This window comes from Papio anubis, chromosome 5 (assembly GCF_008728515.1).
Source record: "Papio anubis isolate 15944 chromosome 5, Panubis1.0, whole genome shotgun sequence".
In the NCBI taxonomy this organism is placed as follows: Eukaryota; Metazoa; Chordata; class Mammalia; order Primates; family Cercopithecidae; genus Papio; species Papio anubis.
The window spans coordinates 136,864,455-136,888,378 of record NC_044980.1 but is presented as its reverse complement, the minus strand read 5'-3'; the positions used below and the strand labels follow the sequence as shown (position 1 = coordinate 136,888,378).

General features: G+C 39.1%; 1 protein-coding gene and 1 long non-coding RNA gene across 15 annotated transcripts in view; one reads left to right on the top strand and one right to left on the bottom strand.

Moving 5' to 3' along the window:
* The window catches only part of LOC110743542, a 53,125-nt gene extending 41,388 nt beyond the window's left edge, over positions 1-11,737 (top strand). For 4 of the 8 annotated variants that reach the window (XR_002522796.2, XR_002522789.2, XR_002522791.2 and 1 more), the window contains one exon: positions 11,587-11,737. This is a non-coding gene — a long non-coding RNA (uncharacterized LOC110743542). Of the gene's footprint in view, positions 1-5,107; positions 5,228-5,535; positions 5,611-8,543; positions 8,622-11,586 lie in introns of all 8 variants that reach the window. The other 4 variants (XR_002522790.2, XR_002522795.2, XR_002522794.2 and 1 more) reach the window with 4 other exon arrangements.
* Positions 1-23,924, bottom strand: part of KCTD16 (potassium channel tetramerization domain containing 16) — a 313,564-nt gene that overhangs the window by 257,795 nt on the left and 31,845 nt on the right. For 5 of the 7 annotated variants that reach the window (XM_017960003.3, XM_031666513.1, XM_031666514.1 and 2 more), the window contains one exon: positions 12,853-14,010. In XM_017960003.3, the coding sequence (XP_017815492.1) occupies positions 12,853-13,684 (832 nt within the window). In that variant the 5' untranslated portion in view covers positions 13,685-14,010. Of the gene's footprint in view, positions 1-12,852; positions 14,072-14,356; positions 15,270-23,924 lie in introns of those variants that run through there. The other 2 variants (XM_017960002.3, XM_017960004.3) reach the window with 2 other exon arrangements.

The following is a 23,924-nucleotide window of genomic DNA, read 5'->3' as shown; positions in this document are numbered from 1 at the left end:
AGAATAAACAAGTAAATCAAGCAAATGGTTACACATGTGAACAGTACTAGGATGGAAACAAACAAGGTACTGAATAGACATCACTAGGAAAACACTGGCTACTTCAGCTGGGACAGCAGCAGAAGGCCTTTTCAAGGAAAACCCATTGAAGCCTGACCCTGAAGAATGAGTAGGTCTCAGAAAAATGAGAAGTGGAAGGATGAGTGTTTGGCAGAGAGTTGAGACAAATCCCTCGAGGTGGGAAAGAGGCTGGCCTGTTGTAAGAACCATCAAAAGGCCAGTGTAATGAATGAGTGCCTAAAGAAGGGGCAGGAGAGGTGAGCAGATCAGAGGAACTAAAGGAATGTGAGTTGTGATATGTTTTTTCTGTCTCCAGGGCCATGAAGTATGTGTAGTAACAGTGCAGAGTTAGACCAGTGGGTAGCTGTGGCACTTCTGTTTCGGCAGCAGGCAGCATCACTCTAACAGGTCCATCTGCTCTCAGTTTCTCCTGCCGGGTCCAAACATTTGTAAGATGAATTAAAAGAGCTGGGACAGGCTGGGCATGGTGGTTCACGCCTGTAATCCCAACACTTTGGTAGGCCGAGGCAGGTGGATCATCTGAGGTCAGGAGTTCAAGACCAGCTTGAGCAACATGGTGAAACCCCCATCTCTACTAAAACTACAAAATTAGCCAGGCGTGGTGGCAGGTGCCTGGAGTCCCAGCTACTCAGGAGGCTGAGGCAGAAGAATCGCTTGATCCTGAGAGGCGGAGGTTGCAGTGCGCCAAGATCGCACCATTGCACTCCAGCCTGGGAGACAGAGCGAGACTCCATCTCGAAAGAAAAAAAAAAAAGGCCCAGCACAGTGTCTCATGCCTTTCATCCTAGCACTTTGGGAGGCCGAGGCGGGTGGATCACCTGAGGTCAGGAGTTTGAGAACAGCCTGGCCAACATGGCAAAATCCTGTCTCTACTAAAAATACAAAAATTAGCTGGATGTGATGGTGGGGGCCTGTAATTCCAGCTACTAGGGAGGCTGAGACAGGAGAATCACTCAAACCCACAAGACGGGGGTTGCTATGAGCCAAGGTCATGCCACTGTACTCCAGCCTGGGCAACAGAGCTAGACTCAAAAATTAAAAAAAAAAAAAAATTAAAAAAAAAAGAGCTGGGAGATAAAATGCCTGGCTACTGATGAGAACAAAGCTAACAAGATGGCTTGACCTTGGTTTAGCATTCACAACACTGCCATGAAAGAAGCTTCCTCATCCCCTTTTATGTGGAGGGAGGTGATCTGATGTGTTAGGAAGAAAAGATACTTGCCCAAGTATGCTCTGATAGGAAGTAACTGAACTAAGGCTTTTATCCAGATGGGTTTGATGCTGTTAGGGTATTCAACCATATTTTACTGTCACTCATGGGGTATATTCATGATTAAAAGTAAGTAGCAAGTAAAATGAGGGCAAATCTCATTTGTTTTACATTTCACGTTTCCTTGCTTTAAAATGTGGTGTTATTAATTTATTCATACATTCCACAAACTTTTACTGAGCACCTCCTGAGTGTTCAGCACTGTAGTAGTTGCTGCAGATGATTTGTGCATGAGATTAGCAAGGTAAATCAGTCATGTTTACTTAAAGTTAATAATAATGATATATATCATTTTGATAATCATTATAAAAGGAGACTACAAATATAAAGTACTCTTAAAATCAATTACTGCTTATCTTGGTTATCATTTGGACTCTGATTTGGCATAAGCACTTTTAAAAGACAAGGGTTTGAATGGAAGAGAAATCTCAAGAGTTAAAAAAATATGATGTTGGTTCTTGGTTATAACTATTAATAATATCATTTGCACAGCCACCACTGCAAAAATTCTAAATCAGAAATAAAAAGATTGTTAATAATCTTAAAGTTTTCCTAAGCCTCCTAGGATATAATTTTTATGACCCCATCCACCAGCTAGTGTCTGAAAGTCAAAAAATGCAAAAAAGATTTAAGTATTTTCTCCTCTCTAAGTATTAACATTAAATCAGTTTTCATTACCTGATACCCCAAGTTCAGACTAGGAGCTAACTCTCTATCTTCATATCAGTTTACACTTCCTCATCACACTAGATTGAAATTTCCCATTTACTATTATAATCTCTTTCTACACCATATGCTCCATGACAACATTGACCATATGCTTCTGCTCACAGGTGAATTATTGGAGCTTCGTGTAATCGTGGGCACACTGTAGGTGTTCAATAGGTATTTCTAGAAGATGTATAAGAGCCCACCACTGCACGTGGTGGATGATGTTGAGGAACCTAACACACACAAGAGCAAAGGGCACAGCAAGGTCACGGTGCCTGTCATTTACTCACCTGCCCAGAAAGTAGTAAACAGAACTCTCAGCGAGTAACTGAGGCTAGACCTAAATCCGCCTGTTAAAGAAGGTCATTCTGTTGAAAGGATGTCAAGGTGTGTAAGAAAACAAAATTACACTTCATTACCTTTTTTTTTTTTTTTTTTTTTTGGTCTGTATGTAAGGATGCATATGAAGGAAGATGAAGGAAGGTTTGAAGTGCCTGCAGTTTCCAATCAATGAAGTATATGCAGATTGTTAATCACTTCCCTGGCAGATTGTGGAGAAGTACTAGAAAATCATTAACATGAAGAGCTGGTGAATCAGAATGCTGATTCTTTGCATACAGATATGACATTTTCTACCCATTTTAACTGAACAGGCCTGCAGAAAAGTACTTCACATAAGACAGGTCCTCAATAAGTGTGAAGCAATAACACCTTTCCAAATAAATATTTTATATTTTAGAGCATCCAAAGTTGACCTAAAATTGTTGAAAATATCACACATTATATTATCAGTTATTACCTCTCTGTCCCAAGGGAATATCTATTCAGAAAAGCCAAATGAAACTGCTCATTTTCTAAGATATGCTTTTATTGGGCAAATAGGAATTAACAAATTTTATTTTGTTGCAGCTTGACAAAATTGAACAACTCCACACAGATATCCCTCTGTTTAAGGAAAAAAGAAAAAAAAATCTCACCTAGTTGACTAGAAAGAAAATTAGTGAAAACTGGATTCTATTTTCCATTTGAATTACAGTGTAATTTTGCAGGCATATGCCCACAGGAAAATGTCTTTAACTGATGTAAATGAGTGCTTAAGCTGTACGAAAATTAGCAGTGATGCCTGACCAGTGCTTGATGTGCTTTTCAACGTGATCCAGCTCATTCTCTGTTTGGGGTATCTTCAGAACTCTGAAACTCTTCTCTAAGTCAAGATAAGTCCCTTGGTTTTAATTCTATGCCTCTGCCACACTCTAATATCAATATGCCTAATTTTCTTTAGTCTAATTACTAAAATTTCTCTGCTGCTCCAGAGTCCCCTGTACAAAAATGTTACCACTACCAGAGCTTAGTTGTCCTTTTCTCTATTTTCTCATTGTTGACCTGGACAGTCCACAATGTTGTCTAAAACAGCCTGAGAGTCTCTCTTTCTCTCTCTCTCTCTCTCTCTGTTTTTTTTTTTTTTTTTTTAGACGGAGTCTCACCCTGTGGGCCAGGCTGGGTGCAGTGGCATGATGACGGCTCACTGCAACCTCCACCACCCAGGTTCAAACAATTCTCCTGCCTCAGCCTCCCAAGTAGCTGGGACTACAGGCACCCACCACCATACCCGGCTAATTTTTGTAATTTTAGTAGAGATGGAATTTCCCCATGTTGGCCAGGCTGGTCTCAAACTCCTGACCTCAGGTGATCCTCCCATCTCAGCGCCCCCAAACTGCTGGGATTACAGGCGTGAGCCACCACACGCAGCTGAGAGTCTCTTAACTTTGCCACCAAGTTATGTTCAACTAGTTACTTTCTATTTTCATCAGTACAACTAACTCCTAATCAGATTACATCCAATTTACTCAGAATAAAAAGTTGCTGTGAATTTGACTGAGGAAATTATTCTAACTTTCTTCTTTGGAGTGGAACTGATGCGTAAAAGGAGAGAAGTAAGAATTTCTTCACATGGGGCAGTTTTTGAATGGGTCACACAGTAACAGCCTCCCACCCCATTAGCAATCTTATTTCCTTTGAATGCTACATAACACAGCTACTCACAGTGTGAAGCAAAATGTCTTGTCTTCATTTCTGGAGCAATTTCAATGATCCTATTGTCAGTGGCATACTCAATAACCATTTTCTGTCACCATGAGAGGGAATACTCTCTAGGCTGATATTCACAAAAGGTTATTCTAATTCTGCAGTGATCAGATAAATAATTTAAGCTGTATTCTTAATTTTTAATTCCATCGTACATTACTCTAGGTTCCAAAAAGCCATAGGTTGAAATCAAGGTGAGGGATGGGGGGAGGAAACCCTCTATTAATCACTTCCATTGTGGAATAACCAGAATGAAGCAAAGAGTTAATAGAATTCGAAGCTTTTTAAGGGGTTTACCTCAGATTCAGTTATAACAAATAGCTAAAACTTCTTCTTATAAAGTGACTTCTGTATATTTTTTGTTTGTTTTAACCTGTTTTAACATCAATAAACTGGGCAAAGTTTTCAAAAGGACTATTAGAAAGAATTGCATATGTTATTTAAAGGAAGCGCTTATGTCTCATCCATGCAGTATTCCCAGAGGCCTCATATTTATTAAGGCTTCTATTGCACTGACTGGGTGTCTGGCACTGTTCTAAGCACTTTCTATATATCAACCCATTTAATTATCATATCAACTCTATGTGGCAAGTACTATTGTTATCCTCTCCATTTTACAGTTGAGGAAACTGAGACATGGAAGCAATTTGCTAATGATCATGTATCTGGTAGGTAGCAAAGCTGGGATTCAACCTCAAGCTGCCTGGGCACCAAAATCCAGGCTCTTAACCACTATGTTATGCTGCCTCTGGCATTAAGAAATGAAAATTAACATTTATGGGAAGAGATGAGGAAATGGAATACTTTGGCAGTAAGAAAATTAAGAAGGCAACCTTGTCGGTCTCACAGTACAGTTTGCAAACTGTACTGTGAGACCGACAAGGAACTGCACTGTGAGACCAACAAGGTTGCCTTCTTGTAGAGCTCTTTTTCTATTGGGGATATTTATCAATTTTGCAGCACTTTTGTGAATCCTCGTTCCCTCCTGGATTTCTCCCTAAACCCTGGTCACATCCAGCTTCAATTTACTCCTGCTTGGATGAACCAACTGAAAGGAGACCACAGGAGACTTTGCTGCTGGTAAGTGTTTTTCTCAGTTCCCTAGAGCTAGAATCTTTGCACAGGTGCCAAGAGTAGAGCACCTTTCAATGAGAATTCCAACTAGTCTGTAAAATGCTTAGCACTCAGTGAAAGTTAGAAAATAACATTATTATTATTTAAGGCATCAATCACACCATCACTGCCCTCCAGTTCTTCTATTAAGAGATAATACAATAGTATATTCAAGACAGTAGCATCTATGACCAAAACATAATATTGCAGTAGGAACTTTTAAAAATGCATTCTAAAGAAATATTTATAAAGTACTATACCTACATTTGTTCCAGGCACTGAATCAGGCATAATAATGAACGTGACAGATACAGTTTCTGTCTTCACAAAGCTTACAGTTGGAAAGACAGGTAAATAAACAAGTAGAATACATTATTATACGTGCTGTGATATAGAAAAATAGGATCTAAAGAGGCAAAGATAAGGGGTACCTAATCCAGGTATGGTGGACTAGGAAAGGCTTCCCAGAAGAAGTAACTTCTGGATTGGGAAACTGAACATTTAGCTAATCAAAGCGGATGGAGGCAGGGTTCCAGGCAGAAGGAACATCACGCACAAAAAATGAACATGAAAGTATACAGCAGCATTCAGGAACTAAAAAAGATCTGTTATGGCTAAGGTTATAAATGCATAGAGGGCCAAATGGCAACAGTAGAGGCTGGGGAGGGAAGCAGAAGTGATTTCACAAAAGGACGTGGTTCACGTTAAAGAGTTTGTGTTTGAATACAAGAGCAGTTGTAAGACAGTCATAAACTTTAAGCAAAGGAGTGATATGGTCAGTCACTCCTTAAAAATCTCATCATATTTGGAGCAAGGAGGATAGATCCAAAGGGGAAAATACAGGATGCAGGAGGGGGAGAACAATTTAAGTGCATTTGTAAGAGTATAGAAAAGCAATAAAGCAATGCTCATGGCCTTTCCATCAGCGGAGATGGAAAGAAGAGGATGGACCTGAGGGAGATGAAGGAGAAGAACCAACAGGACTTGTTGGAGATTGGAGAAAGTGGGGAGAAGAAAGAATCAGGAATGTCACCTACGTTTTATTCCTCCTTGGGCAATGAGTGACTAACAATGCCATTTAGAGAAGAGGCTTGGGAAACACAAATGGTAAGTTCAGTGGAGTTTCAGCACAATTGAAAGAATACAAAGATACTCAAATGTAAAATCAGAAGAGCCAGAAGGCAAACTTTTCTACCCAAAATGATTCTCATAGTCAATAGGGCCCACTGCACAACTTGGTAAGCTCACTGCAGCACCTGAATGGTAGCCTAATCTAATGACAATGGAAGGGCAATACTAGACTTTGAATGACTGGAGAGAAAATGAGGGACCTCTTTAAATGCTTGCTTTAACATCAGAATCAACTTGAACAATGGAGAGAATACACCTGAATTACATTGATCCAGATGATAAATGGCAAAAAGCCAGCAATAAAACATGCCCTATCTTGGCTCCACAACATTACTCAACCTCCAACGCTAAATCTAAGAAATGGACTCTGTTATCACCTAGAAACTTGTCAGAAATAGAGTGAATCTGATTAAGCCTCTAAAATCTGGAGTCTAGATCTAATGAGCCACTGAAAAACATAAGGACTGAGGAGGACAAAAGAATACCGAGATCACAGAGATGATGACAAACCCAGGAATGCAGGATATTCAACATGACAACTTGACTTCATGAAACAAATAAGTTGTAAAAAAGAGGAAAAAGAAAGAAAGAAAGAAAAAAAGAAAGAAAGAAAGGAAGGAAGGAAGGAAGGAAGGAAGGAAGGAAGGAAGGAAGGAAGGAAGGAAGAAGGAAGGAAGGAAAAAGAAAAGAAAAGAAAAGAAAAGAGAAAAGAAAAGAAAAGAAAGAGAGAGAGAAGGAAAGGGAAGGGAAAACTGAAACAGAAGAAGAGAAAGAAAGGGAGGAATTAAAAGAGACATAAGATGGACATTTTACCACTTTGTTGCATATGAGTTATATGCAATATTTTTTAAATCATGAGAGAAAATTAGCAGACAAATATAATGTAATATGTAGATTTCATTTGCATCTTGATTAAAACCAACTTTTAAGAACATTGTGAAGAAATCAGGAAACTTTAAACACTGACTAGATATTTGATAATATTAAAGGATTATTAATTTTGTATGTTATAATGGTATATGGTATAATACCATATAATGATGTTATGTTGCTTTTAAAATAATTTATATTTTAGAAATACATACCATAGCATTTGTGGATGAAGAAATTAATTGATGTCTGGGATTTGCTTCAAAATAATCCAGTGTCAACAGAAGGGAAATTAAGTAGGAATATGGATGAAACAAGATTGGTCTTGCAGTGCTAAGTGTAATTATTAGAGATGGGTGATGGTTACATGAAAGTTCATTATGCCATTATCTCTACATTTGGATACGTTTGAAAATTTCTGTAATAAAAAAAATTAACTGATTTGCCAAGAAATACAATACTTGAGAAAAGCCATCGCAGAGACAAAAGAAAAAGAGCAACAGTGCGTTATGATGCAGAAACTGAGCATTTGTCTATCCATTTCTGGAAGACTTCTTTCTATGCATGGGACTGGCACTCATCCTATGCGTAGTTACTCCTTTCCGTGTTTTGTGTTTGGAGGTGTTCCAGATGGAGCTTTGTGGCACATTCTCAGCTACTTCCATTTCTAATTTCTTTGATTAGATACAACCTCATTAGGCTGTTAGAAACATTTGGTCTTCTCTTTCCAATCATATATATTTTAATGTATCAGAACACTTGGGGGCAACCTCAGAGACCTCCCCTTTTCACCCATACATTGACACAATTCTTGCTGCCAAATACCTTCCCTGATGCCACAGACCCAGGAAGAAACTATTTTAATCTTCTCCTACAAGGGACTGGGCTCAGGTAACAGCTCTTGCTTGGCATAGAAGTGAAAACAGTATAATAAAATACTTCTCTAACATGCTTATATCACTGTTCTATTAAGCCCAATTCTCAATGCACAGCATCTTAAAGAAATAAGAAAAATTATGCCTGCTGCTTCTGCCCTTTATTATCCAATATCTGCCTGAGCATGGGTCTAAACTGACTTCACAATGAAGTTTTATACTTAAGCTGTGGTTTGTTTTTCATCAGAAATTAAGAAGTTTCAAATCTTAAGAACTACTTTCTTCAGGGTAAAAGGATGCCTGAGCCACAACTATTAAAAGTGCTCTTATGTACAAATACCCCTGGGGAAGGTAACATCATGCCTTGAAAGCATTCTAAGTATAATGACAGAGCAGAATTTTTCCAGATGAGCTTTGATTATGGCATGGGAGAAGGAACTGGAGAGCAGGAGTGACTCAAACAGAAGGAAAGAGGAACAGCTAAGGTGAGACAACAGAAGGAAGTCACAGAGAGAGATGCTGGTGGTGTAGGGACCAAACCTCACATACCTTATGATTCTGGCCACTCTGCTATCCCTGATGTTTCACTTTGCATGTGCCAATACCATATCTCTATAAGTAATAAAAATTGAAATTCTTACAGGTTGAGTATCCCTTACTCAAAATGCCTGAACCGGACATGTTTCAGATTTTGGATTTTTTCAGATTTTATGATATTTGCACATACGTAATGGTGTATCTTGGGGCTAAGACTCAAGTCTGAACATGCAATTCATTTATGTTTTATATGCACATTATACACATAGCCTGAATGTAATCGTATATAATAGTTTTAATAATTGGGACATGAAACAAAGTTTGTGTTGAGTACTTATGTGTGGAATTTTCCACTTGTGGCACCATGCTGGCTCTCAAGAAGTTTTGGATTTTGAATCCTTTTGGATATGGTATTTTTGAATTAGGGATGCTCAACCTGTACTGAGATCTTTCAAATAGCCAGGAGAAAAAAAAGCTAGAATCATTTTAGGGTAGATGCATTTCCACCTGTTTTTCTTATGAAAGCACATGCTCTTATTGAAGCTTGTTAAAGTCAATCTTACCTAAATTATTCACAGTGGCCAAAGCATATATTTCTCCTCAATACAAGGTCACACAGCTGAATTATAAGTGGAAGATAATTTCTTGATCTACTTTTTTCCGACAGCCTATCTTAATCAATAATCCTGAAGATATATACTGCATCTAAAAGGCAATTTAGAGACTTCTGTGGAAGCAACTGTAAATTTTAGGAAAATAAGTAAAGAGAAGAAAGGTTAAAATGCACTTACAAGCTGCAATTTGTTGAAAAGATGATGAATCAATGTGTCTGCTTCTATAATTCACAGAATTCAGAGTGTATGTTTTCAGAATAAGTGTCCTATGAATTAACCTCCCTATGTGTGGTGATGTTATCACAGCTTTATTAGAGGCAAATGCCTTTAAATCTTAGTGCTTTCAGGCATTTGGCTGAAGTAACTCACTCATGAGTAGGCTTTTGGAAATGTGCATAATTCTCTCCAACCAAGAACAATCTTCCCACTCTCTCAGGCATCAGAAGATGGCTCTGGAAATAAAGGTTCATTTATTTCCATGCACCTGTCATTTGGTTCCTAAGTGATGTGAATTGTCATTGAGTATCTAGTTCAAAATCAGGATTTGTCTTTTCCAAATTACATAGATCTCATTTTATTTAGAGGTGAATCAAGAAGGCATTTTATGATATTTATCACCTCACCTTCCACATAATGCTTGAAAAGTAATTATTCAGTCAGTTGGGTGGGAAAGGAGTAAAGAAGCCTTCTTATTGTTTTAAATTAAAGCAAAGGACATGTCTAAAATACTTTGTAAGACAATCCCTAGGGTAGACATTTCTTTTCTATGTTCCTGTATCACTCATATTAACTCTTTTAGTTGCAGATAAATGAATCATAATCCATAGCATTTCACCTATATTTTGGTGTGTAAGTGATGTAGACAAACACATTTCTTACCTTCCTCTTAAGCACATACAAACACCTGTTGACTTTTTCATTGTTCATAGTTCTACGCTAACAAAACACACACTCAAAACCACCTGATAGTGACCATCAACTCTAGGTCCACATGAAAATGTAAATGAGGTAAGAATCTAACTTATTCATGGTTGATAGGTAGATTTCAGTCTACCAAATTTTTCTTGGAAGACTCAGAAGAAAAAATAGGCAAACAGGGAAACAAGAAGTCTCTCCCCATGATTATGAACCATCATGCAATGCACTAATTTCTTGCTGTTTACTTTTTACTGAGATATTGATCCATGCAAAGTGACTCTGCATTATTCCTGTGTTATCAAAAAAGACTGATTGCTTAAACTATTAATTCCTTAGATGTAAGGAGCGTGTGTGTGTGTGTGTGTGTATATATATATAATATATGTATGTATGTATATGTATGTATTTCCCCCTAAGCCCAGGAGGAAGTTGAGTTCCTTTGTGAAAAGCATCTTTGCATGCAGCCAACTCCCTGCTTTAGAGCATGGTTTTGGCCCATTAACCCGAGCACAACAGCTTGATGAATTAATGCTTATATAGGCACAGTTGGCAGCTTCTAATTAAATAATTATGGCTAAGCAGCTGCACGGAAGCTGTTACGCACCCTAGAAAGCCAGCTGTCAGTTTTATTGGTCCTAAGACAGAGGAAGAGTTAACACTTAGCTCTGGATGTTGGGTACAAAGGGGAAGCATATCATTTGCAAGATATATGCTGCTGGTATGAAGTTCCTGCGCATTTGTGCTAGCCTGTCCATGGAGAGATGGAGAACAAACTATTCCTCAGCAATCTCTCAGCAATTCAACAAAGAAAAAAGAAATGACATAGTCAGGAGAATGGAGCCTGTCCAGAGCAATCTAAAGGGAAATTGTGTTGGACAGATGAGCCTTTGATGAACACAGAAATGCCACTGGTAGACAAATTTCAGTGTGTGGGTCTCATTTCTGTGAGCAAGTGACTATAAATCCAATGTGGTCTTTCTGGGGGCTATAACTGGTATGTTTTCATTTATGTGGTTGAAGCTTCTTATGATGCTATGTTTTCAAATATTCAAAATTGGAGAACATGGTAAATATTACAAAACTGCATGGGAACTATCTCTAAGATGTACTTCTCCAAAAAGTTTGGAGAAGATATTTCTTCTTTAGAACGATAGATAATGTCATATTCCTTTATACAAAGCTAAAAAGGCAGAATCTTATCTCTACACTAGTGGGAAATTTACCAAAAGGAAGAAAACAATACCTGTCCACTAGGCTCTAGCATAAAGGAAGATATAGACTGTAGATAAAGGCCACAGATAGGATTAATGAACCAAATGATGTTTGTTATTGCACATCAGTATACTCCTGAACTGATTACTGATTTCATTTTTTTCCACAGGTTGTTCTGGCTATGCAATACGTGTGCCTTCACTTCTCAAAACCAAATGTGTGATAGCTTAGTAGAGAACGACTTGGCTTCCCACTAGCCTCTTCACCAAGGTTTCCAGCACCATTGCCAAATGAATAAACATAACTAAGGAAGAAAACCAGTCCAAGAAAGTCAGTCCTACTTTTATGTTTAAAGAAATTTAGATATTTTAATTCTGAATTCTGGATTTGTTTTAGAATAAGAATACAGGAAATCAAATGTTAACACTGGAAACACATTTCTTGTGGAATTTACTTCACCCAACTCCTGGGCCTGTTGAAAACTGGCAGTTAAAATACAGTACCAAAGAGTGCAGGCTGATTTACTCTTCCTTTCAGAGACCAATGGCTCATAGTTTATAGTTTAGAATAATGCCATATCATAAAATGAGGAATCTGCAGGGTATCTTCATTTAAGCAAATGAACTGACCTCTAAGAACCCCTTACTTAAAAGGCTTCAGTATCATTGTTTCATTTCCTCCCTCTCTGGTTTCCTTTTATGTCAGTAATTCTATCACCTCAGCTGTCTGAAGGTGTTTGTATGTGATTGACAATTCTCAAGGATCTAGTTCCTTTTAGATAGATCTTAAATGAAGTTCAGCTTAATTAAGTCTGCAGTGCAACTCAGGTCTCAGTACAAAAGGCTTCAGAATCAAACAGCAGATTTGTAAAACCCTTAAAAGCAAATTTTAGACTTGGGGGGAGCAGGGGGCCTTTCAGCAGTCTGTACTGCCATCTAGCCAAGACCACATTATTCATGGCAACATCCATTTGTGTTTTCAAAGCCCCTGATGAAAGCAAGTCTTCAGCAACCAGCTTAATAGACCTCAAAGTCCAGCTAAATGAATAGACAGCAGTAATTTTTCCACTGAGTATACCAAGCTCCTATGGACAAACAGCCAAGATGCAATCATCAACCTTACTTTCACAATTCAATATTTGGCAAAAAAAAAAAAAAGATATACATGCTTGTTTCCATTTTACATATTGCATATACCAACATCATTTGCATCTTGTGATTTTGGAGGCCTTTGAATATTCTGTGACCTCATTGGATAAAAGTTGCCTTAGGTTAATCATGAGAGCTGAATTATAACCTCTAATTCTCTAACTATAACTCAAGAGTTAAAAGAATTCCAAACCATGTTCCTTAGGTATGGACAGAACACACAGACCATATACATTTGCGAAGAGAATTGACACACATAAAAAATTAAAAGAACCCTTTGTACTTACGGTAGAAGACATATTCAGTGTAGCTTGACCAGATCTTGTCATCTGTATACTGGTTGATGAAAGATGCTGTCACCGATGAGTTACAGGCCACCATGTGGAATCCACACTCTGACAACATATCAAAAGCCCTTTCCAGGTGCTTGAATTTGAGATAAAATCTGGAGGTGTATCTTTCTGGGGCTCGATCAGGGTCTCTGCTTTCATTCAAAGTTTCTCCAAAGACTTCTTTTGCCAAGGAAATCCTTCCACAAACCAAAATCCGGGGAACTCTCCGAAACTTGGCATCTGCCTGTCCCTCTCTGCCCAAGGTGCAAGATCCTCTGTAACCCACAGTAATGAAACCCCACTTGCGGTCGGTGGGGAGCAGGGAGGAAGGGGGACAGATTCTTGTGTCGCTTCCTTGGGAGGCATCTTCAAAGTCACTGTGGCAGAATTCATCTGGGCTTTGCTTGATTTCATCAGGGGTCAGGAGTTTGACCAAGTCTGGGAGTTGGAAGTATTCAGCTTCCCTTTTCAGTCTTCCTTTTTCTGGAAAGTGATCAGGCAGGACCACCTGCCTGTCCCTGAGATAGTCCAGAATATAACGGAACAAGAATCCATCTCTGTCAATGAAAAACCTTCCCTTAGAGTCCTTGGCTAGATCATTAGCGGTCTCTCTCTTTGGGGAAAACATTTTCCACAGGAAGGAATGAGGGATGCTTATCAATGTGGAATGGCGAGTAAAATAAACTTGACCCCCAACATTCAGCTCTACTACCTCAGGGAAGGAGTTTGGAACTGCGGCCCCTTGCTCTCGAGGATAATAACGACTACAGTTTCCACTCAGAGCCATTGTCCCTTTCTTCTGCTGCTGCTATTTTGATTTGAAGGTGCAATCCAATGGAGTCACAGCCTTATCCTTTGGATCAACTTGTAAGAAAGGGAAAAGGATGCTAACTCATTAAAAAATGACCTCCTCTTATCCCAGGTTTTTTCCCCCAAGAAAGCAAAATGTTTAAGAGTCCACAGGTGAAGTGATGCTGAAAAAGTAGTTTAAACCCGGGATGGTAGATGGTAGTGAGCTGTTACTTCATAGAATATAATCAACTCATCTATATCCAATCTTCCGTCAAGCTCACAGGCAAGGCAGGCCAATTCCCCAGTTACTCAGATGTCCGTCTGAAGGAAAAGAGAAAAATTATTTCCTCAAACCCGGAATGAGTCAGAAAAAGAGAGTCCTCTGGAGAGAGAGAGAGGGAGGGAGGGAAAAACAGAGGGAGGGAGAGAGAGATTATTTTACATAAGCAGCTCTGGAACTACTGATCTCAGTCATTCTTCAATTAAATCATGCTTCTCTCATGCGATTTTGTGTCTACATGTTTATCTACAAGCCTCTGTCTCCAGCAATTAGTATGAAAAACAATTTTACTTGTAAGTCTACCTTAAAAAGAAACATGCAATTTTCAACTTCTAAATGGGGTTTTCTTTCAGCTGAACAGGAAAAGCAATAAGTCTTAGAGCTTACCTTAGTGAGTGCTGGAGACCCAGTTCTTGTGAAAAAATAAAAATAATAATAACCATTTGTAAAGCAATCAGAATCCACAGCCAAACTGAGTCTGGATCTTGTCAAATCCCAAACAGGTAAACGACCGAGGTATCAATGAAAAGTGCCAGAGAGGTGTGCTCTTGGAAGATAACTATTATATGTATGTATTTATATAAATGCCTATTTGTGTTTATGTAAGTATGTAGGTACATATGTATTCACTCCGTATCTTAAGTTAAAACAAGTCACAAAAAAGTTAAACCGTGATGAGAGGAGGTTGGGTTGAAGAAGTAAAGCAGAGAAAATATTCAACCAAAGCTTCCCCGTGGGGGGGAAAAATGGAAAAAGAAATCTTTGGAAAGGATCCTTAGAAGAGAGTTGCAAGAGGTACCAGGACTTAGAAGCTTTTCAGAAAGCCCAGAAGCAGAAAGATGGAGAGACGTGCCCTGCTGGGGTCCCTGGTAGCCACCCCACCTGCCGGCAAGGGCAAACGGACTCCCATGTTCCCAGCCAGGTGGGAGCCGGTGGGAGCCAGAGGCCAACGCAGCGCAGAGGTGCCGGCGGGGGGCCCGGGGCTCCGGCTTCTCTGGTGGCGGAGCTGGGTGGTTCCACAGTTCCCAGTGCAGTTCGGATGCTGTTGTTTCAGCAGTGCAGGCAAGAAACCATCCAGGGAAATGACTATTACATCATCTTAAAGGAATATGGCTTAGAGGAAGCGGCGGCAGCTCCGAGTCACGTCCTCCTCCGTGACAGGTTGCCAGGACTGCATGGGGACGCCGCGCTCCAGCGGTGGGCACGCGATTGCCGGGCGCGCGGGGCTTGGGGCGGAGACGCAGTGCTGCGCAGCCACTTCCCTCCCTGTCCTGTCCTGGAGTCTGGAGTTTCCAAGGGCCTTTTCATTCTTTCTTGTTTTCACCTCCACCACCATCACCATCCCACAGCAAATCCCCGCCCCCCACCCAAGAGGTAAGTTGTGAGATAAACACAAGTGACTTTTTATTTGAAAAATCTACAAATCTTCCCCCCTCCCCCTTATCCCCTTCCCGCTCACGAAATTCCTGCTGAAGGGCAAATTTCTCTCTAAAGCTTGCTTTAAAACACAGACACGCACACCAAATGACCCCAATGTTCAAACTACAAAGTGGGTTTTTTTTAATCCTTTGATTTAAACCATATACACTCAGATTCTCTCTTTTTTCTTTTCTGTTTCGTCTGCCTGCCACCACAACCCCTAGCAAATAAATAAATAACTATTAATATATACGTAGATGGGTAGATAAATAAACACTCTCTGAAATTAATGATGTTCTTTCTAAATGAAGACATGAAACACTGGCACCCACAGAAAGCCCACAGTTTGCATCCATCCGTAAGTCATTATCTTAGCTTACCTGTAAGAAATTGATACCTGCAACCTTTTTCTGGGGTTGTTTCCTTACTGAGCATCTCTTTGGATGCGCCCCCAGCCCCCTCCCAAGTCATCCCAAGAGGACTCTGGTGGAAGGCACTCCTGCTAAAAGACATTTTACTCCTGTTCCAGAGGGCTCCCTTAAGTGCATCATTAGAGTTTCAGGAAGGCATTTCCAGGGCAACCTAATCCACTAACAAAGTGCTTCCAGTTGAGCCTGCCAGTCAATAATGGCCCAGCCAACAGCTTACAGTAAGTCTGCCATTTCCCCTTTAAAACACCAGTGTCTTAGGGCTCACATCCCTCATAAGAATATAGTGCTTGGTAATGAATAATATATGTGAGGCACACGCCATCCCAAACAATTGCTATTTTTAAAAAGTGAAAACCAAAAATGGAGCTGAACTTAGGAATTATACACATTTTATGAGAAACGTGCTTATTGGCTACTCTTGCCCAAAAAATTAGCTTGAAGATACACCCAACAGTAGGATAAATTAGTTTCCACTTTAACAATCTTTTCTGTCAATAAGCATTGGGTTACTGAACATATTCAGAGCATTAGCCAACATTCCTACATTTGATTATATTTGACTTCATTTCTTTAACTAATGCATTAACCTGTTCTGGCCTCAATCATCAGGATTTTAATGCTGGACCAATCAAGAAGATGTTTGTTATGTGATGCACTTATATCGCCATCTAGTGCCCTAAGCTATCAGTGCAGCTCTGTATCTGGCAACAGGGCCAAACATTTAGATTTTCTTTTACTTTTAAGTTTTTATAGTGATCTAAGTTTCCTTGGCATGCACTGCTCACCATGACAAGAAAATAAATATTTCATTGACATCAGGTCAAAGACAAAATATATCTGAATTCAGACCTATTAAGTACTGGTTTTGGTTGTAGTTAAAGTAAGCAAATGTTTTGTTTTCTTTTATTTCTAAGAGAGTAGGCCAGAACGTCATGACAATAGCCTTGGAGCTCAGGTATTAAAACATTGCAGGGGCAGTATGGAAGTAGGTGGAGAAACAGAGTAAGAAAATTAATAATCTTTTAGAGCTAAAAAGGACGTGAGGAATGAAAAATTAACTGTCTCATCTTAGAGATGCAGAACTGAGGAACAGAGAGGGTGAGCACTGCCTCGGGGTCACACAGCGCCAGAGTAGCAGGATGGGCTTTAGACCACTGACTCTTTAGGATAACCCGTGTCCTCGTTTTAACCTTACATATTCCTGAACAGGAATAGAGAGGCGGCAAATTTAAGAAACAAGATTTTTTTGGAAACAACAAATTTCAAGACACTTTCTTGAAATTTGAAACAACAAATTTCAAGATTACTAAACATGCTTTTTAAAAGCATGCCAATAATTAATATTAATTTAAATTGCAAGGTTAAAAGATTTTATAATATAAAAGAATAATATTCTGAATTTTTAAAATGAGGAGTTCTGTTCATTGGTCTGGGTTTAATAGGTTAGATTACTTTTGAGACAAGTAGGTTCGTACCCTTTTTTGGAAAATGGACTGCCTAGAGCATCTAATAAAACCCAGGAAGTGAACCTATGAGCATAAAAGATTGCATTCACTGTCAAGGCAGACCCTCTCAGGAAAGGCTGAGTAAAAAGAGGAACCAGTGAGGGGCGGGGGGGGGGGCAAGTAGTTGATGATTCACATAAGCAGAATTCCTCAAATTTTGACTATGAAACTTCTTTTTGAAGTTAGATTACACATACATTCACAGAGACACATGCTGAGAATTGAAAAATGGAAAACATTCACCAGACCACTTTAATCTTGCAACCCATGATTTGATCATACCACCTGAAACATTTTAAATTGGTATTTTTCATAAACACTGTAAATATCCTGTTTTGCACAATTACATTGCATCATATTTTTATACTGTTATGTGCTAAAAGAGTTTATTATAGTAAGCAGTTAAAAATAAACACTAGCTTTGCTAACTCTATTTGGGCATATCTACTCTTTAAACTAAATGGAACCTCAGAAAAGCAAGATCGTCTAGGCCTCCCTCACCTTCTGAGAGATCAGGGGTTTGGTTCAAGACTGACGTGAAGCCCATTCATGTTGGGGTTCATAGACCTCAGGTTAACATCCCCAGATCTGTACTCCTTCTTCCTTCTTTAGTCTCAGGGATGAAAACGAATGAGAGGTGAGATTAAAAAGATAAAAGATTTGAAGGAAATAAAGCAATACACCACACAAAGAGATTTAAATAGTGCTAGAGTAAGCGAGTGTGTCTCAGGGAAGTTGTCGGTACGCCCGGCTGTTCGGTGCCTTAACAAGAGGCAAGAAGCCAAGTCTAGGCTGTGAGTGTATTCCTAGCCTTCGTGTCAGCAAATAACACCGCTGGTGTTATTATTCTCTCCTGGCAGCTCTCCACTGAAACACTGTGGGATGGCACTCCCGGACTGAAGGCTGAACAGCATACGGCAACAGATTTCTCTCAGAGGAAGAGCAAGGAAGAATGTTCCATCCTGTTCTTTGTAATATTCAAGCATATAGCAAATCAAGACGTATGTTAGGTAAATTGTGAAATTGATAAAATATGTTTTTGCCTCTGTTTCCTACTTTCACATACACAGCTAAATATTGAAGGGTATATTCTCAAAAGGACTATTTTAATTTTGAAATAATGTGATCACTCTCTACGTTCTCACCCCTAACACATCCTTAAGTTTTCCCTGCCCTCAAGCAGATAGCTTTCATGCTGACAGCCTTCACTATTAGGGAGGAAACAGATCTCGTACACTTACTTATGCTAAGATGCTGCACACTCATGGTGTTATGTGCTCCCAAGGACTCCTGCATTATCACCATTATCTTAATAGCTGCTGTTTATGGAGGGCCGACCATCAAGTCCTCACCACAGTCAGTCGTTACTCCTCTTCCAGCTCTGCCTGGCTGGCCTTGTGACTTTGAACAGGAGACTCACGTCTCTGAGCCAGGGTATGGTGGCAATAAGAAGACCTGCCTCCCAGGTGTGTTGCGTGGACTAAATACGAAGATGCATGTAAGCTCTCTGGCACATTCCATGGCTTTTAGCAAGTGCTTAATAAATGTTGTTAGCATTCATGCTAGTGGTTTAAAATATCTGTATTCATTGTTAAACTCCAATTGAGGCATAAAGAAATTACAAAAGATGCCCAAACATAGAAATTGAGTTCTACATCCAAAATCCTTACTGTTTCCAGTATGAAAATTCAGGTTAAGACCATTGCTTGTTATAAATGTATTTATTATTCATGGGGGAATTTCAGGATTTGGTTGGGGAGATGGGGTGGCAGAGAGGGGAACTGAAAATAATCGGGATCCCAGTGATTAAAAATGAAAATGCCACTATCTTTTGCCAGACAAGATTATTTCCCTGGTACCCTTTCATTTATACTACATGGATTTATTAAGTGCCTATGTTGTGTCCAGCACAGTGCTAGGTAGTTGAGATGCAAAGCCAAATTTGATATAATATCTGACTCAAACACTCACATGCAACTGCACACACAAACTCAAAATCCTACCAATGGGGGAAAAAAATTAAAGTTACATTGCCTGGGTATGGTAGCTCGCACCTGTAATTCCAGCGCTTTGGGAGGATGATGTGGGAAGACTGTTTAAGGCCAAGAGTTTGAGACCAGGCTGGGCAACAGCAAATCCCTGTCTCTACAAAAATAAATTAATAAATAGAAAAATTAGCCTGGTGTGGTGGTGCATTCCTGTAGTCCCAGCTACTTGGGAGGCTGAGGTGGGAGGATAGCTTCAGTCTCAAGTTCAAGGGTGCAATGAGCTATGATGGTGCCTCTGCACACCAGCCTGGGCAACAGAGTAAGACTCTACCTCAAAAAGAAAACAAAGTTATAGATTCTTGGGCACTGCCTTTTATTTTCAGAAATATCCCTAGTGCTATATTTGGCCTTTGGTGTTACATAGTTCACACATGATTTTGACAAACCATTTAACCTCAGATGGCCTCTGCTTCTATATCTATAAAATGGAACTGTTTCCCCTTAAAGACGTATCATGACCAATGATAAAATAAAGATAAAATGCAGCTATCAAAACTTCAGACATTCTAGGAAGTAATTTGCTATGTAAAAAACAGATGAAGAAGGCAGCAAGCAGCCATCTTTCTTGTTAATGTAAAGCCTTACAAGAAAGAATTTGGATTAGACTTGTATAATCTAAAAGTTGGGAGTGGAGATCCTTCGAGGTCATCCACTGCAGCCTCAGATTCAGATAAAAGCTTCATAGCAGATGTTCAGCCAAGTCATTTCTCTCACAGTTTCTCCTTGAAAATACTCCTGATTTCCACTGTCATAAAATACAAATGAAAGCAAAAGCTGTCTTTATCACCATCGTGCCTCTGAACAGGAGTCTACAGGACAAAGTTCTTCTCAGTGAACTATAATTTTGAGATTTGATCTTTAAAAAAATTTATGCTACTTGAAAACAAAAGTACTGCTCTTCAGGCATAAAGGCAACATTATTGACTAGATTCACAGGGTCTAAAGTTTTTGCAGGGTGCATGTATGTGAGTGTGTATGGAAGTATACATTTCTGTAGTAGGTACAGATGTGAAGCCACATTTTAAATTTGTCTTTGAAACGAGGAAGCACTTTGGGAGGCAGAAGTGGGGGGATCATGAGGTCAGGAGATCCAGACCATTCTGGCCAACATGGTGAAACCCTGTTTCTACTTAAATACAAAAAATTAGTCAGGTGTCATGGTACGCACTTGTAGTCCCAGCTACAGGAGGCTGAGGCAGGGGAATCGCTTGAACCTGGGAGGCAGAGATTGCAATGAGCGGAGATCATGCCCCTGCACTCCAGCCTGGTGACAAAGCAAGACTCCATCTCAAAAAACAAACAAACAAACAAAAAAAAACAAACAAAAAAAAAAAACAGGAAGCTATTCTGGAAAAAATGGTCAAAGTCAGGAGTGTACAATTTGGCCATGAAGTCAAGTAAAGCCACATACGTGTTTTAAAACTGTAATCTCATCAGCATGAAGCCTAACCAACAGAAATATACTTATTTCTGAAAATGAGTTGGCAAATGAAAAACATAGCTACACAATTAGCTGCACAATTCTCAAACAATTGGTTTTACTAAATACACATGCACTATTTTACGAATAGCCCTAAAAACAAGAGGCCTACCTTGCTTGCCTCCCCTGAAATCCTTCCCCTACAGCGTGTTGATCCATGTCCTGTTACTATCTGTATGATGTGTGTTAGCTACATTGTATTACACATGTTGGTGGAGTCCTCATTATGTCTGCTCTGTTTGCTATGTAATATATCTCTCGGTAAACGAGTAGTGTAAGTTGCAAGCCAGTAATTATCAACCTTTTATCTCCATCTTTCCAAAGGCATCTTTGTTGTCTTTCCATAATATGCAACGATACAAATGGAATGAAATCAGAATTCACTTAGGTATTAGGTTCAAAAATATTTATTTTTTAAAAAATCTCCCAGAATTTGCAATAATAAATATATCAATTGTCTTTAGAGTGCATTTAAATTTTTTCTAAATAGTTTTATATATGTATAAATGGAATTTGTGGAATCCCCTGAAGCACCTTAAGGAAATAAGAGTTTTAAAATCCTGGTTGTAAAGAAAAGGAACAGGTTTTAGAATCAGGCAGAACAGAGTTTGAAAGAGGTACCTACCAGCTATATAAACATGAGCAAACACTTTACTCTCTTATGCTGTTGATGTGACCGATCCCTTTTCTGAAAGCCTGGCTCTCCCTTGTAGGAGAGGAATAGGAGAAAGGAAAGTGATACTAGGAACTTTAAGCATATTTGCCCTTGGAGACTGATAATTAGTTCATTTAAAAACAGGACTTCTGACTTGGAAAGAATCTACACCTTTCAAAGGATGATGAACAGAAGAAAGTGAATGAACAGGTTGGCTCATTCAAAAGAGATCACATCATCTTACAGTGATTCAGCACAGTCATTTTGGTATAGCAATTGTTTGTAGAAGGCATTTTTCACAAATAAATCCAAACATGTCATACTCTTAGGCTGAAATGAATCTTACCAGTGGCATCTGCAGATGGGGAACAGCAGGAAGAAAGAAGGGCAAACACTAAATAACAAATGGAAAGATTTAGCTCAAGGAGCAAAATTGAATTGTTTTATTAGAGGACTTGAGGACTCAAAGCTGAGAATTGAAGATATGCTCTGAATACCACTTTCTTCCCTTCCCTTTTGAATTATTTGCAAGAAATCCATGGAGCAGGGGTCATTCTTGGTACCCTCAAGCACAAGGTCTGGCATCTGAGAGATGCTCAATTAACGTTTGTTTAATTTAATTGCAGAACCAAGGGCGATATCCTCAGAATGGCCCAGTGAAACAATTAAAAAGCTGATAAGGTCACATCAGATGGAGTTGTTGGTTAGGAATATAAGGTAGTTGATTCCAGTTTATTTCTCAAACATTGAGTTCTACATGCTAGCAGGGATCTTTCCATTTGGTCGGGTCCCAGAGAAATAAGCTGACTACAAAAACCACCCTCTCTTAACCCACTACTACAAAGAGGTCATTCATGTCTTCGATGTCGGGTCAAATTGGAATGGAAAAAAGAAAAACCATTAAAAGAAACACTACTGAAAGAGTAAGAGATCAGAGTTTTCGGTTTCAAAATTTCACTGATACCAGTTTCTTAAAAGATTCATGTCTACGCCTGTTGCCAAACAAATTAATAAAATTAACTGACCCAATTGCCAGGCAATTCTACATGCATTTTCTAGCTTAATTCCTAAAACAATTCTGAAATGCTAGCATTGTGGGGAGAATAAAAGAGCCTCCAAGAGGTTGAGTAACCAGCAGCGGATCACACCAAACTTGTCTGATTCCGAGGTCCTTTTTAACTACACCCAACTTATTTGGGCATATAGTTTATTTTATTAAATATCCTCACTGTGTATCCAATATATTTTGGTTTGGCATCACACAGAACAACAACACAATCCAGCATAGATCACCACTATATCCCCAGTCGCAGTTCAGTGCCAGGCTCGGAGTAAGCACTCTGTACATATTTGTTAAGGGGTTGTGAGAATGAACAAGCAAATGAATAAATGACAGAACAGACCACCAATTAGGGCAGTGGTATCCAGAAGTTTCAGCTGGATACAGCGAGCATGTGATCTAAGAGTGTAGCATATCTAATTTTCTTTACTGAAATGTTGGTTCCAAATGTGAAACATGAAATGTTTATGAATAGAGCATCAGAGAACTGACCCTTCATGAATCCAAAAGGATAAGTAATATATATGTTTATGTTCCAGAATTTAAAAGCTTATAGAAATAAGACATTGCTTTTAGGATAAGAATTTATATCAGAACAATAAAATTCTAGTTTTTATTTTTTTTAAGTGCTTATATGCTTGAAAACTATGATTTACTGAAAAAGTATTTTGGCAAGGTACCAGACAATTCTAATCCAACTATTTTATGCATCGGTTACTCTGCATTCTTCCCAAACATGTGTGTAGGGTGGGTTATGGAGTTAGAATGCCTGATAATGATTGACCTACATAGACACAGATACTGGGCACAAGATTTAAGGGGCCAAAGCACATAATTCAAATACGAGGTAGGAAACATCACCTTTTTTGCTGTACAATGCAGATTTGCACAGCTTCTGCCAAGGAAATTGCATGTTACCTTTACAGACAATGATCTGAGCCTCAAGCACATCTCACAATTACCCTAGGGGTCTCTCAAAATGACAGGCTGGTACCATTGCAATGTGCAGTTCCAATGGCTGCCAGAGGACATTGGACAATTGTTTGAAATGGAGCCAGTGTTGTATATCTTCCTGATAAATCTGGTTGACATTCATCAGGAAAAAGAATGCCTATGAACAAATGGAGTGACACAAAAAAAGATTTATGTATCAGATAGATACTGGATTCAACCTGGTGTCCCTTGAACAATCTCTTGAATTTTTCATATCTTTAAATGAGGTCTTGAGAATAGTTACACACATTCGTGTTGTTGATGTGCAGGACACAGAAGCTACAATTACTCCTGGATAGGACATATAAAACAATTATAAATTCAGATTAAAAATTAGATGAAAGGGCTAGGGATGGAGAAATAA